Here is a 16,340-nt window from a genome sequence, read left to right as displayed (position 1 = left end):
GAAGAACCTTCACGTTAACTTTTATAAGTGGAAAAGTGTTAGTGTTCGTCCTCCAGCTTCACTGTTTATGTTATGCTAACATAGCTGTGTCGCTAGCGATCACGTAGCACATCATTATATACCAGCTAGCCCAACTTCAGTAACCCTACAAACGTCACTGCTGTTTAGTTTCCCGTCTTCATTTATGTTGGAAGTGATAGCAGAGCTGTACGTTTGATTTTTTTCAGAAATCTCTCAGTCAGAACATGCAATATCATGCTTAGGTAACTAGCGAAACTAGCGAGCTAACTTCCGCTAGCTTCCTGCTAACTTCTAACTCCGTTAAATGTAATAACTTTTGTTTTCATGGATGCCTGGAAGTTAAACTTCATAGTTACACCTGGTAAAGCAGCAATGCTGATCGTTTTATTAAAGATGAAAGAATTTAGACAGTTTTTAACTCTAAGTGATGCTGCAGTGTTGTTTGACCTGAAGCATACGGAGTTTAGGACCCAGATTACTCCCAGATTTAAGAGCATCTTAGTCCGACAAATATGACAATAACAACGGCCGCTTGCATGTTCTGCAAAAAAATGTGCTTTGTTGTGTATCTGATGGACAAACACCAAACCAGTTCCACATCACGGAAGTTGCACCATTTTTACAAACCAATTCTGGTTCATCTGTTTCACTCAACAATCGGCCATGTGCGTATGAAAACAAAGGCACTGCGCACGCGCGTTTTACTCCCATTCTATCGCGATATTTCATTTTCCTATCGTTGCCTAACATTATACCGGTATTACCGTGAACGGTATAATATGGCCCAGCCCTAGTAGTAAGTACTGTAAGATGTTACCATACTAAATTCTGTAATTACATTACAGTTACAGTCATGTCGACACTTGCGTTACAATGGTTCCTCAGTTATCTGCACGCCAGGTAGATAGAAAAGAAAACAGAAAAACCTCAAAAGTTGTTTTTGTTGTAAAGTGGAATGTGCATCCAGGACTGAAACGACCCCCTTCTAACAGAACGTCTGCTCTTTGCAAGCGTGTGCAAAGACAACATGCTAATGCAAAGCTAGGCCAAGAATCCAGACTGATGTTAAAGCAGATGTTGCATGCTGACTCCAGCCCAGCAGCCACACCCTGATCTTCAGAATACTTTCAAAGGGCAGTTTGGAAAGGAGCTGTTTTGTGGTGAGGGCATTTTACAGTTTAGGATATCTGGAGATTCCAGGTGCAAAATGATGATTACATTCTGAAGCCAGGTTATTATCTTAATCTTTCTAGATATCATTTCAGTTTATAACATTTCAGACGTTATAACATTTCAGAATCCACTTTCCCCCCCGAGCATATCAAAATATTGCATTGATATTGATTGAATGCTGATAATGTATAATTATTATTCTGAGCTGAGAATAAAATCTGAATTATTTACCGACATTATTCTAAATTTCATTCTCATCCACCACAGGGATATATTGAATGTGACACAAAGCATCTAAAATGCATAAAATATTGCCAGTATTATTTTGTTTAAAGTATATAAAGAAATACTGCTTTTTTTATTGAGTGTCCAGCACCATTAACTACTGTACTGTGTTGCTCTGATGTTAGATCTGATGCCCACTGTTAGCAGTGGTATTTGGCATACAGCCAAACACAACAAGTGGAAGACCACAGAGGCTGTTTGGCTTTAGTCCCTGACATCTGGATGCAGCTGCTGTCACATAAACCCCAGGGGTGTACAGGACAGAAACCAGCAAACACGGATCACTGCGATATGATGCAAACACACCAAGATAAAGAGCATTCAAAAGACATTTGTAACAAGTTTGAGTAATGACAGGCCAAAACAGGGGAAAAGGAAATCAGCGTGACTGCAAAGAGCAGCCAGTAGTAATTAACGATCACATCAGTGCAAGTGCATTCTGGGGGTTTTCGTGCGTAACAGGTAGATCTCTGACTTAACTATAAATGCAACTGGTGATTGTGAGCTTCTACTAACGGCAGCAATTTGTTGCTCAGTCTGAATCAAAGAAAGGTTCTGTGAATGCACCACTCCCAAGTCCAATTTTGGCCATTTCATTAGCATTTATACTGTACTATTTACTACGTAAAAAAGGACATTTTTTGAAAGCCCTTTCCTTTTCAGTACAGTAATTTCTTTTAAACTGAGAGCAAGGTTGTTTTTTCATATTTAGTGTGACCCGTTTTCAGCAGCACAAACATCGTCTTATTCCACTTTCTATCCGACTGAATTAGAGCATCCAAGTAGTCCCAAATCATTATAAAACCTGTGGCTGCGATCTTATGCTCTTATGAGTTCAATTAGATAACGTCAGTTATCCTGTTTTATTAACAGTTCACCGCTGATGCATATAATTAAAAGTATTTCAAATACAAACTCCATCATTAAAGAAAAAAATTCAGCAGGCCTGAGTTCATATAGTAAATTTAATGTAGTCTGGTAATTCACTGTAAAACCCACTGTTCCTGTTAAATCGCTTCAATTTTCCACATGAAAAGCATATTCGGTTTTGTCTGGGTAAGTCGAAAAGTCAAAAAGAATATTAAGGAAGAAACATTTTTATAAGAGGATGTTTGAAGTGATAAGTATTAATGCCAGTAGACTCTATTTACATGCATATAATGCAGTAGACCTTTGGATTAGGTGCTCTTAAGCTGTCTAAGACCCTGGAAGGTAGATAGCATCCCACTGGGTATGAGAAAAGCACTGTGCTCCTCAGTGTCAGCCCCAGGTCACTTCCAAATATATTCATGTGTCTGAGATATAGCTACATTGAGCTATTATGTGTGAACTAATCTCAAATAACCGAGTTCTTTTGGTTCCCTACAATCTATGAATGTGATTTTATAATTTTGTTCCCTGTGAAATGTGCCAAAAACACATAAATCACTGAAATCAATTTGCAACTGCAAAATAATTCAACATAACGCCTCTCCATAGCAGAATCCATGGTTCTTTTAGCTGGCGAGATTGAAAGCGAGTAGTCACCCACTGTAAATGTATTACTTTCCCACCGCCTACATTTCTGATGCTTGCTCCCTAGAGCTTGACTCTAGAGCCTGAAATGTAAAGCCTGACCTCACCTAAGCACCAAGTATAGCTAAAACCAAAATCTGCTGGATCTTAATTTCCTTCCTCATAAATCTACTGTTTAAATCTACTGTTATTATTCAGGAAAATTAATGCATATTAGGTGAAATTTTCTCTTGACCCAGGCGCTTCAGATCCAGCTGAGTCTTGTTAGATTTGTGAACCCAGCTCTGCCACTCTTTTCATTACATTTCCCACTCCCAACTGAATCTCATGATTACTTCCAGAGTTCCCGAGCCCTCTCTGAGTCTGCGTATGGCCTTGGTACTGAGTTAGATTGAATTGGTCAGTGGTCCCATTGTAAATGCATTGCTCTCATACACCCCGTATTACACTTACCTCCACACTGAATCCTATTATTACTGCTGAAGAGTCTGCGTATGCATTACATAGCACAGTGTATGTGTGCGTATGTACTTTATTATCTAGGTTATAGTGTATGGTCTCTGCATATGAACATATACGATAAAGTTTATGTATAATTAACGTTAGAGAAAATAGAAAAGTAAAAATGAATAAAAGATGATCAATACCAGGGATAAAATTCAATATATAGCCCTAAAATATGAGGAGAATGTGTGAATGTGTGTGAGACAGACAACTGAATGCATAATCTTAGTAAAAGTTGATACATTTTTGGTGTATTCTCATTAATGTGCAGAGAGTAGACAGAGTGAAACTACACTCAAGACTTACCCATCAATGATTCAATCCCTGCATGCATGAGACATTAAATAACACTTCTTCATTTCTGCGTGTGTAGTATATGTCTGCGTGTGTTTTTATGAATATTAAGCCATAACTGTACCCAGACTTACCAGACAGCAATGTAATCGGTGACGGGTTCTGTCTGCAGTAAGGTAAAATTTATATAAACTCCATGTCCGTGGGGAACAGTGATGAGCCAGCTGCAATCTTGGGAGTTTGGATATTCATTTGGGTACTGAGGTGAGTAGATGGTCCCATTTTCAGCTGTGACATTATAGCCACAAGGAGCTGTAAAAAGCAGAATTATAACATAATTTTCACTTTTTCTAAAATGCTAAAAAACTGAAGTCAAGAATGACTGCTGAACACCAAACACTGAGGAATGTAATTAATAGTCTGGAACAAGAAGCGACAGAAGTGACAGAATAATAATTTTACAAATAATTTATCCAGTAAATGTTCCAAGTGACATAAGTGACTTACTAATTAATTGTTTACAATGTCAACTTGTGATACTGGTGAAAGAAAAAAATTTTTCATTTTCTAAATGTCTACATTAGAAATTGCAACTGCTTGTTTGGAAAGGGTGTAACAGCATGAAATAAACTTTCTACTATACGACCTCCACATTTTAAATACATCTTTATTTTTAAAACCAATTTAAAAGTATTTATATTTTCCAAAATACTAATATATCAAGAAGCTATGACTTATTCTTACCCTCACATCGTGGAAATGGGTGGTTCCACTTCCGGTTGATACCATGCAGGCATGTTAGCACTGTGTGTCCAATCAAAACATAACCAGGGTAGCACTGAAAAGTTATAGCTTGCCCAGCGCTGTAATCATTGTTGATGATGTCACCGTTTGCAAAAGGAAATGGATCATGGCAGTTTTGAAGTTGGTAGCCTACAGATAGAGATAAGAGATATATGTGAGGTAGGTAGAGATATGTGAAGCTGGGGAAGAAAAAAGTCATTTATTTTTCCAAGTTTCTTACATTTTTAAAATTTTCTGTCTACCGGTAATGGATTTGAGGTAAACTGAAAAGAATCTCTGACCCACAGAGACAACAAGTAATAGCTAATGCAGCAACATCAATAGATGTGATCTCCTCCTACACAGTTATCGGGCAAAGGTATACACGGCATGTTAGCACTTGCCTTAGGAAATGTCAGTACCACAGGTATATTTAGGGCAGTTCTCACTCTGCGTGAGTGTCATGGCAAGTCAAGCTCCTTCATTAAATGTGCCGCTGACAGAGAGCAGAGGTGGCTGATATCGGAATCCCAATTGTTACAAAAGGCTAGAGAGAAAGGCAGCACCTAAAAACACTAGAACAAGCATTCAGCACCTGGTCAATACAAATTGTGTCTGCTGCACTAGACAGCATCCACAATGCAGATTGTGCAAAATGCTCTTGGGTGTGGTCTATGCTGGTAGCAGCAGGCTGTACAAGGTAGGAAAGAATGGCTTAACATGCATTTGAGGGGCGGGATGTTCACAGTGCAAGACCTCAAGTCCAAGCAGGACATGCAACAAATAATACAGCTGATCCTAGCTAAACAAAAGCTAATAAGGTTAACAGATCATTGCAGAAATAGAACAGAAGAGACAGAAAGATGTGATAGACGCAGATCTCTCATAAGAGAGCAACAATGAGATGAGTGAATATGAAAGGATATGACACCACAGAAATTCATGGAGGTAATAAAGAACTATGGTGATTGTGGAAAATGAAGGCCAAAAGATGTGCACTTGGAAGGAGTATTACTCGCAGCAATGAAACTGCAGCCAAGAATGTGGTTCCAGCAGATTCCCAGGGCAACATTTAAACTTTCTATGTACAAAAGTGTACTTAAAAGGTGCAGCAATGTCAGCGTGCCAAAACCTAAAACTGGAATAAGAACTCCCTTAAGCTTTTATAAGCGACATTTGAGTTGAAATGTGTGTGTATGTATTCACACTGATTTTTTTGGCATAGAGTGCTTATCCAACTCAGCTTTTAATAATTTGCTTGCAGCTATTAAGCCTTTTTAACTGTAAACATGTTATGCCCTTGAATACAAAACCAGAGTGTGTACGTAATATTGAGAAAGCATGCACCGAGGTTGGAGGTGGTGTTGTGGACCTCTGTCTGCATTGCATCTTCTCATCAAAGAACTGTTAAAAAAAGCATCTGGTGCAACTCCACGTGAGGAGGCTTGTCTGCATCCTCTACAAACAACAGCGGGATAACAGTGATACTGACTGCAGTGCTAGAGGACTTCCAAATCGGAGGAAAAAAGGGAACTCACATTCATGCGCACATGATTTTGAGTTTGCTTATTTGAAATTGAATAAGCCTTGTTCTAGTTGTGCTGGCATATAGGCCCACAGTGCATCTCTTGTGTCTTTGAAGTGAAGCACTTAGGGCTACAAGTAAAGCCTGCTGGACAAGATGCCAGTCTCTCACAGGGGCTTACTAACAATCCATCATTTTTAATGATGAGAGGAAAGCCATGAGGTTTTTAAGTCTTTAGCATGACTCATTCATGGATCAAAGCTCAAAACCTCATAGCAATACTTTCTTTCTTGGAGTTGTGAAAGCTTTGCACTGTGGCTACTAGGTTTGGGATATTAATTTATTCAGAGCATTTGAGCAGACCATTTTTATGAATCATTGCATTGAATAAATTTGGACAAACTAAACAATGGGACTCATTTCAACACAGGTCTGTTATCATAGTGACCCTTGAGGGGCTGTAGATGCCTGCAATAATAATTCAGGGTCTGATATCTGTAAAGACTGTATTGACTAAAAAAAACCCAAACCAAAACAAACAAACAAAAGAGATCTAAAAAGAGAAAAACCACCCATCAACTCACCCTGATAGGTCAGTTTGAATCCTGGCCGGTTCTCTGAGTGGTCACTGTAGAAGTGGATGATCGTCAGGTGGGTAGTGCTCAGTAAAGGGGGTGGGAGCTGTGAGCCAGTAAACTGACCAATAAGGGATGAGCTGTGCTGTGGACCAGCCCTGACTTCTAGGAAGTCATGGTTGTCTTCTGAAGAGAAGTTTTGGAACTGAATATGAGCTCCTGTAATGCAAATTATAAAGACACATGCTATAAACGACTATATAAAAGACCTGATAGTACATTATTTCAATACTAAGAAGAGCTTTACTTTACTTGCATAATGTGCACACAGCATACACACATGGTGCACGTTTACTAATCGAGTGCAGTACGTTTACATGGTTTGAAATATTTTTTGTCTATTTTCACTGCAATATTTTTTGACTATTTTATTGTGTTTTTTGTACATAATAACTTGCATCAAAAATACAACTGTACATTTATTGCCCAGGTTTTCTTTTTTTTATTTACATAATCTATTACACTTTTTGCAAATGTATATCATACACACAAAATAATAAATACTACGTCCCCCTAAAATGTCCAGTTCCTGTATTTACCAGCACATAGCAAACAAATATATAGATATAAATCTGCTGCATATTCTGTGCTACAAACAACTTAGCCAGCAGATGTACTGAAAGTGACACCTATTTTTTAGGAATGCTCTTACATCCATACTACTTACCATATCCAGTTGGCAGGGTGATTTGCCAGGTGCAGTCCAGGTTGCCGGGGTAGTTGCCAGGGAAACCTGGACTAAGGATGACACCACTCATTTCAGTCAGCACCCCACCACAACGAGCTGAAACCACAGGGAAAACAAACACACTGTTAACACTGAACAACGTAGTTTAAGGATCAATGCTTCGACAGTGAAGTTCAAGTGATGTGTTGTTCACAAAATTCTGTAAATTCATCAGCCGCAGTGGTGAATAATACATATCTTTTTAAGTAAGAGCCTTGTTATGGCATCCTTTTCTATAGACATTTTTGGACATAAAAGGGTTGATGCAAATATCTCTTACAGAAATAGGTAAAGCAGGTCTGGAAAGCTGGTCCTGACATGTCAAGTCGAGTTTAACTGGAACTGGCTTCTGAGATCTTTTACCAAGGACTGAATTATTTAAGTCTCCATGCAAACATCAAGGTTACACAACACTATTGCATAAAGGGTACAAATAACACACACACACATACACACACACACAAGTAAACATATCCAGTGTGCCTGAGTACTTATGTCACTTTGATACACCAGTAGGACATATTTTCTTCCAAACTGAATCGCTCACTCGTAACACAATTTAGCCAGTGGTGCAGTGTATTTGCATTTGAGCGCGTTACCTATGCATAGAGGGGGTGGGTAGTTCCATCGACGCACTGTCCCGGGCATGCAGGAAATGTGAGAGTGACCCTGAAAGTAATCACACAGTGGTTAAACTTGTTAAAAAATATGTAAGTGTAAGGAATGCTGATATATCTTCACCAGGTAACTGTATTCTTTTTCCTTTTTTTGTAAAAAGAAAAAAAAAGTTTTTTTTAAAGGAAGTGGAAGCAAAGGCATAACAATCGCATTTTTCAAAACCGGAAAATTCATATTTAATAAGCATCTAATGTTTTAATACTCCTAAATAAATACATGAGAACCCATGACCTACTATATGACACCAGGGTAAAAATATTTTTGAACATTTGTCTAATGGTCAGTTTGTGTGAGTGTGTTCATTACCTGCAGAGTGTAACCAGGTTCACAACTGAATGCCACCACCTCATTGACCATATATCTGTCTCCAGTTTTAATTCCATTAGCTGGGATCATTGGTTCTGGACAAGTGGTAAGTCCAACCGCTGTAACAATCAATGAAATGAACAAAACTGTTATTTCGTCTTCTCGCTCTCTGGGTCCATTCATGTGTTTTGGACTTGAGCACACAGAAATAAAATGTAAAAGTGATGTTGTCATCAGTTCTAAAAGTTTTACGCAGACATGGAAAATCAAATGTTTGTCCTTATAGTCGTTCATCTTATGGCCAACTAAAATCGTTTTATTTTCCCTGTGCTCTCTGCTAAGCTTCAACTGCAGTATCTCCAGGAAGCCTTTCCTGTCTTCCTCATTCACCTGTATGTGACCTTTATCTTGACATGAACAAACTGATTATAAAACAACATCACAACAAACATACAAGTTTACCCAAGTTTATAAGTTGTTTGTTTACCCCAAAATAGTGTGTCTGAGCAGGTTGGCTTTTTATAATTATAGAGATTAATTTGATGGATATATAATTCACAAGATTAAGTCACAAAAGCTCTAATGTCTTTTTGTCATACACAAAAGCTCATTTTAGAATTGACAGCTAGTACAATGATAAAGCCTGAACTTTTTCGATGTCGACAGCAGCTTCTGAGACGTGCTTAAAAATATGTGAAGGTAACACAATGACTTTTGGTTATGTATTCCCAACACAATAAAGGTTAAACACATCCTTAATAAGTTTGACAGCAGCAGGCCCTTATCAAATAGCATCGGTAGGAGTGTATCTGTGCGTGTGTGTGCGTGTGTGTCAGTGCAGACATTTGAGGAAACTTCCGCAGGAGCCTGCCCCAGAGCGGTTACCATGGCAACAAAGGGGTGGGAGAGGGATAGAGAGCAAAAGAAGAGGAGACAGAGGGGTGAATGTTTGTATGTGTGCGTGTGTGTGTGTGTGTGTGTGTGTGTGTGTGTGTGTGTGTGTGTGTGTGTGTGTGTGTGGACTTCTTGGTTCATTATCTACCTTCCTACCAGCAAAACGTTGCAAGCCCACTGAGCTTACACACACATACACACACATACATGCACACGCATCCAGGTGGCCGAGATTCACTGAGTGTGTGCGCATGGGCGACTTGTACATGAAAAAGTGCTTGAAGGACTGAAGGGTACTTCTTTTTTTTTTTTTTAGATGGACCAAAAGTGAAAAAGCTGCGGGAGACTCTACACACACGCATACACACACACACAGTGTATTATTATGCAGAGAATCAGCGGGCTGTCATGACAACTGATCAATGAAAGTATTCCATTTGGCTGACCATCTTTCTCTGTGTGCGAGCGCACTGTTTTTCCCCGGGAATGAGGGAGCAGTAATGCCCTGTGAAATGCTGACAGCACCACAAACCACTCCACTAGGGCCACTAGACTACGACTAGACAGTGTCAGCATTTAAGTCTAACTGACTGGATTTACAATACTTTTGTTCCAGTTTATGTGAGGACAGGCAAGGGAAAAAGATCCCTCTTTCTGCCCTTCAGATGAAACACCCTCTAGTCTGCCTAAAATTATGAAAATATAATTACAAAATTCACGTCTTCAGGAGATGTTTTCTGCCCACTTATACACGCTCCCACACTGACATTTTTTTACGCATGAATGTTTGATATCTTTCTTCCTATAGAAAACCCAGAGTAAATACATGGAAAATATGCAAAAGATAGCTTCCATAACAGTGTTTGTGAAGGTTGTGAGGTGTTGATTGAGGTGCTATGACTGTCATCATGTTGTACACACACAGAGGTGATCATATTTGGACAAAAGGGGAGAGTGCTAAGATGTCAGCAACTTTACCCATCCAGATACATCCATTTAAAGTATTTAAAGTAACCTGCTAATTAGCAATATGTAACAAACGAATCAAATACTCATGGTTTGTTGTTGGAACTCCAGATAAAAGTTTCTGTTACTGAGATTGCCTCTTGGGAAATCAGAAGACAGTGCAGTGAAAGATGGGCGAATAAGAGATATTGTTGCAGAAATAGTTCTATCATTTGAGTTTTGATTGTGAATTTGAAGATCATAAAGTTGAAATCATCAGTAAGAGTTTAGTCTTTTAATGTCTTGCAAGTTTTTAAAAAAAATAGTGTTTAAAAGAAGGATCAAATCGAAGTATCAACCGTGGTCAAATAATAATTTTGATGCATCTATTCTGATCACCTTTTGAACAGGTAAGTTGACTCATCTCCGGAAAACTTTGTTTAATAAAAAAGTTAAAAGCCTACTTTGTGTTGGGGTCTCCTGTACAGAACCTCTCTGGAAGGCAAACGTCTGCTACATAATGAAGAGCTGACAATCATTTTAAGATAAGTAAAACTCTAGTGTGAAACCTGCAAGATATTTTTTAAGGTGCTCTGGGAAGGAACTGGGTTCCATGAAAAGAACAAAAAGATTTCTTTCCAGTAAACAAAATTAAATATCATGTACTGTGTTGGTATTTGGCATATATTTGAAAACATTACTTGAGAAGACAGAAATGCTACAAGGACACATGGTCATAAGAATATGGACAACAGTGAAGATTTGTGTCCTTCACTTTTTTCCCTTAGCCTTTCATTCTAACCTTACCTATCATTTATCGTCTGACTCCTCCCTTTTCCTTCTCTACCCTCCCCTGAGCCACGCCTCAACAATCTCTGTGTATCCATTATTAACAGCCAAGTTGAAAAGATGCAGAGATTAAGGTCCATACCCGAAGCCTTGGAAACTGCTAAGCAAAGACTCACAGCCTTGGCCAGCTGATTGAAGATGTACAACAGAGAGATAGAAGGCAGGAGAATGACCCAGTTGTTCTCCACAGAATGAGCCAAGGTGTACTCTCAGTGGCAGGGGAACAATATGAGAACAGCATCACCAAGGCTGGAGACGGAGCAATACTTCTCCCTGATGGGAGAAGGACACGACCCGTAACAACAATGCTCAGTGGCTAGTGGATCTAAGAGCAGACCACAGAAACCTCCCTGAACAGAGTCCAGTAACCATCACAGTGGGAGACATCCAAGAAAGGGTCTCCAGTATGAAGAATTGGACAGCACCAGGCCCTGACATGGTTCACACCTACTGGCTGAAGAAGCTGACTGCACTCCATGAGTGTCTGGCAGCACAGATGAACCAGCTGCTAGTTGACGAGAGACACCCGGAATGGCTAACCGAAGGCCAGACAGACCTGATCTTCAAGGACCCCCAAAGGGACCGCTCCCATCCAACTACCGACCAATAACCTGCCTTAGTACCACATGGACGCTCCTGTCAGGCATCATAGCGGCCGAGCTAACAGAAGGCAACATTGCAGACATAGAGGACAGTTACAAGCACCTGGGGATCCCACAGGCAAATTGGAACCATGAAGAGGCTGCTAGGATAGCTGCAACCACCAAGTAGCTGCAGAGGGTCAGGCAAGTCCTGAGGAGTCAGCTGAACGGTAAGAACAAGATCCGGGCTATCAACACCTACGCCCTGCTGGTGATCAGGTACCCTGCTGGGGTAATAAGCTGGCCAAAGAAGGCGATAGAAGCCAGTGACATCAAGACCAGGAAGCTCCTGATCATGCATGGAGGGGTTCACCCCGAGTCCAGCACCCTGAAGCTATATGCTAAGCGGAACGAAGGAGGCCGGGGACTGGTGAGTGTCAGCACCACAGTCCAGAATGAGACAGCCAACGTCCATGAATACATCAGGAGGATGGCTCCAACCGACTCCGTGCTCAGTGAATTCCTCAGGCAGCAGAAACTCAAGAAAGAGGAGGAAGAGGAGGAACCATCATGGAAGGACAGGCCCCTGCACGGTATGTACCACCAGCAGATAGATGAAGTGGCTGACATCCAGAAATTCTACCAGTGGCTGGACAAAGCTGGACTGAAAGACAGCACAGAGGCACTAATCATGGCAGCACACAACTCTGAGCACAAGATCCATAGAGGCTGCGGTCTACCACACTAGGCAAGATGTGTGTGTGTGTACACACAGAAGCAATATAGCACCCCTAAAAGTGACCAATCTTGCTAGTTTGTGTGCATCAACATGCCATCACAAGGAATTCAGAGCGTAGCAAAACACAGACAACGGAGGCTCAAATATGTGCACTCGCTACACACACAGAGAAATGCACGTATTCACACAAACACTGAAACCCCCATCCATATTTACAAAAGGGGACATGTTCATTGATCTAGAAGTGATTCTAAGTTAAAACAACTACAAAGGACTAAAAAGCACAACCATGCTCTGACGGGTGTGTAAAAGCATGATGTTAATATCTGTGTCTATACCTTTGTCCATCTACATATTTGTGTGTGTATGTGCACGCAAGTGAGTGTGTGTCTAAGTCTACTTGATTCTGTTAAGTCCCTCCAGGTGAGCATTCTGCGTGTGTGCTCCAGTGTGGGTCTCAGTATGTGTGCATGCTCTCAGGCAGTACCAGTTCAGGTCACTGACTCTTGCTATTTAATGTTAAAGTTCTGGCTGTATTGTTGTCTGTGTGCATTTGTAGATTCTTGAAAGAAGAGACCCAAAATCGATTCAATTCTTGGTTCTTGTGCATCAACGAGTATGTTCTTTCCAGCCAATGAATCTAGCATTGCATCGTGCTATCCTAGTATGAATCTTAACAGTGTTCCCTTACTTTTGTATTCTAGGTGAAAGCCTGCTGCCACCACACTGATGTCACTTTGAAAGTGAAGAAGGAGCTGATTGGATGTTGAGTTGAGGAGAGCAGGAGCTGTTGTCCCTGAAAAAACACAAAAAATAAAGATATCATAGACCAGGTGAATGATTAGAAAAAGCATTAAAGTTTGAGGAATATAATATTAGATATACAGGAAGGAACCCCTTTCTACGTAATGGTGCCTCTTTTTCAGCAAGACTTAGACTATAAGTCTTATTTAAATCCCAGGACCAGCTGGGAAATTATGTGCAGAGAAGGTGAACAACCCCTCACCCTCCATGGATAGCTAGCATTTTAGTGTCCTTATGTGAAGCGGCCTTATATGCCCAGTGAAGCTGCTCAGTGGTCAACACCAGATCACTGTGGTTATAGTGGGTAGCTCCCCGGTGTGCCTTCCTTAGAAGGGCGCAGTCAGTTGTGTGTGGGTGGGTGTGTGCGTTGCCCTATGGGCAACATGTTTTATGTGTGATAGCTGTGTGACAGGTATGTGCTTGGGGCAGGTCACAGGGGAAACTCTGCAGGGAAATCATAAAAGGTTAGATCATTCTTTATCCCTGCCTGTCTTCTTTCTATCCCTTTTTTATTTTCCTTTTCCTCCACCTTCAGTCTCATGGTGACACTCTTCTTACTGACTGCTTAGAATTGGAAGAATTCTGTGTCTTAAAAAGATTTATTCTTTATTTAAGATATATATCATATTTTTGGTATTACAACTCATCCATCACAGCTCTCCGGTGTATGCCATATGTGTGTGTATCTATAGTTTAAGAGCTGCCATATCTAATTCATCATAGATCTTGTGTGTTTGTGTGTGTGTGTATCCATAGTTTAGAAGCTGTCATCTCTCATCCATCATAGGACATTGTTTGCATGTGTGTCTGTGCATAACTTAATGCATTTAGGTGCATGTGTGAGCATGCTGTCTTACCAGAAAATGACCCTAATTTGGGAGCTGTCATGTCTCCTCCATCGTAGATCTCCAGAGAGTCCCAGTTGTGCTCAGTAGCAAATGTCATTACTTGGATCTAAATAGCCAACAATGATAATAAATGAACACAACAGCCAACAGCTTCCTCCAAAATTAGTGTATATCCAGTAGACTATGCATTTATATTTAAGTGTATATATATCTGTACCTGAATCCCAGCCCCTTCACTGACATGAATCCTCCACAGACAATTGAGACTGTTTGGGTAGGGTTCAGGATAGCCAGGAGACAGTATTGTCCCGCGACGTTCAGTCAAATTACCACTGCAGGGAACTAGAATGAAGACATAAAATCCACAATTCTTGGCAAAACATTATAACTAAATGCCAACAGATGGGGCAGGATATTGGAATATGGCTCTTCGTTCCTAAAAAAACACAATATGGTCTTCAAATTATAACAACAGCGAGCCAGACAGGAAAAATAGGAAAACAAACACCTTTTATGGCATAAACTGAGGTGAAAGTTGAGGCTTTTTACAAAAAACACAGCTCTCAACAGGAACCCTAGAGTTCACATGGATGCATTTAGTTTTAGAATTAAACTTCAATCATTACTCTCATTAACTAGTACAAGATGCTTCACAGAAAGGACTAATTACTCAAGGCCTTTTTTCATCTGCGTTTTCATCAGTGCTCTCTGGGGATTTTAAATGTCATCAGCGAAGTATCCCAGAATGCACTGCATGCCAACGAGTATGACATTGATGGTGAAGAGCTTAGGCTTAATGCTGCTGTTTGTTTCAGAGGACAGCTGTTAAGTTGTTTTATTAATTTTTTCTGGGTTTTTTTTTCAGGTAGTCCTTCAGTCTTTCGCTTATCCAGATTTTGCATTAATACTTAATAATACTCAAGTCTGCACAGACCTGTTCAGGGATCTAAGGTCCTGCTTGCTGGGTGACATCAAGCAGTCATACTGATGACTCTCACCCTGGCTCTCAAAATGACAGTTGGCAATGTTTACAGTCATGCCAGGGAAAACAGATATATCTCCCTTTGGTTATCTATTGTTATCTCCTTTGTTGTGTTTCAAATGTGATCTCATTCTTACTGGAAGATAAAACTGGATCATTGATTTGAAAGAGATATTGTTTTGCTGTCAGTCTGTCTGATGGTTAAAGTCAAACTACGTGTGGCCTTTGGGGTCCTTTGCACAGTTATCCAAAATTATAAACAACTGGGGACTTTTTTGATGCTTAAGACAATTTTTAGTCTTACCTATACAAGTTGGTGTTGTTGTGTTCCACTGCGCAAGGGCACCTGGTACCGCCTGGCACCGAATCGCATTGGATCCCTTTAATAGATATCCTGGATTGCACTCAAACCGAACCACAGAGCCCACTGAGAACTCTGAACTAATCCGCCTGCCATACCGAGGCTCAGGTACTGAACTGCACTGGCTGTCACTGGTCCGAGGGACAGCTACAATAATGAGAGGAATTACATGATTCAAGATGAGGAAAGACGGGATATAAACATATGAGCAGGGAGACTTTGAAGTTAATCTTGAATTGAACATATGTTATTGTGTTTAAGTGAACACATGTCAAACACAGAGAGAATTACCTTGGTAGACAAAGTGAAAGCCTCTAGCTGATTGGCCACTTTTAGCATTGAACCGGAGCATGATTTGATTGGAAGTTGCCAATGGCAGCGTCTCTCCTGAGAAAAAAACAAAACAAAACACATACATCACAATGATTTCAAAATGAATTTTAATCCAAAAACGTTTTTGTAGAAGCTTTAAAAGTAGAAGACAACAGCAACAACATACAGATCCTTTTTAAACCTACATGTGCTACAAAGATACAGACTCTCAGTTCCACAAACATTCACTGTGCATTTAAGTATATGTTAAGTGCCTATATATTTAAGAGTACCAGCTTCCATTCATAACTCAGCAATAAGCAGGGTTTTTCATTCTTTTCCGCTTTTTGGTAAAATATGTGCCTCACAAGAATTAAAATGCAAAACAAAGACGCACACACACGTGCACACACCATCTCAGCAGGCATACACAAACAGAGATTTATATGCACACACATACGCAGGCAAATGAAGTAACAGTGATAAATGGGTAAAACATGGCCTGGTGTGGCTGACATTTAGAACCATCATTAGCAGCACGGGGATCAGGATGTGTGTGCGTATGTGTAAGTCTGGTAT

General features: G+C 40.2%; 1 protein-coding gene across 1 annotated transcript in view; it reads right to left on the bottom strand.

Annotated features, from left to right (window-relative positions):
- Positions 1–16,340, bottom strand: part of csmd1b (CUB and Sushi multiple domains 1b) — a 208,127-nt gene that overhangs the window by 56,681 nt on the left and 135,106 nt on the right. Inside the window, exons 31-41 of the mRNA XM_085452803.1 lie at positions 15,741–15,836; positions 15,393–15,596; positions 14,324–14,448; positions 14,116–14,212; positions 13,146–13,250; positions 8,447–8,565; positions 8,062–8,131; positions 7,403–7,519; positions 6,685–6,894; positions 4,537–4,725; positions 3,927–4,104 (exon numbers count right to left, since the gene is read on the bottom strand). Of these exons, the coding sequence (XP_085308929.1) occupies positions 3,927–4,104; positions 4,537–4,725; positions 6,685–6,894; positions 7,403–7,519; positions 8,062–8,131; positions 8,447–8,565; positions 13,146–13,250; positions 14,116–14,212; positions 14,324–14,448; positions 15,393–15,596; positions 15,741–15,836 (1,510 nt within the window). The remainder of the gene's footprint in view (positions 1–3,926; positions 4,105–4,536; positions 4,726–6,684; positions 6,895–7,402; positions 7,520–8,061; positions 8,132–8,446; positions 8,566–13,145; positions 13,251–14,115; positions 14,213–14,323; positions 14,449–15,392; positions 15,597–15,740; positions 15,837–16,340) is intronic.

This window comes from Copadichromis virginalis, linkage group LG1 (genome assembly GCF_057382275.1).
Source record: "Copadichromis virginalis isolate Kocher_CV1m ecotype Utaka linkage group LG1, C_Virginalis_male_GT1.1, whole genome shotgun sequence".
Lineage (NCBI taxonomy): Eukaryota > Metazoa > Chordata > Actinopteri > Cichliformes > Cichlidae > Copadichromis > Copadichromis virginalis.
The sequence above is the reverse complement of the archived record's forward strand: the minus strand, read 5'-3'. Positions and strand labels throughout refer to the sequence as shown.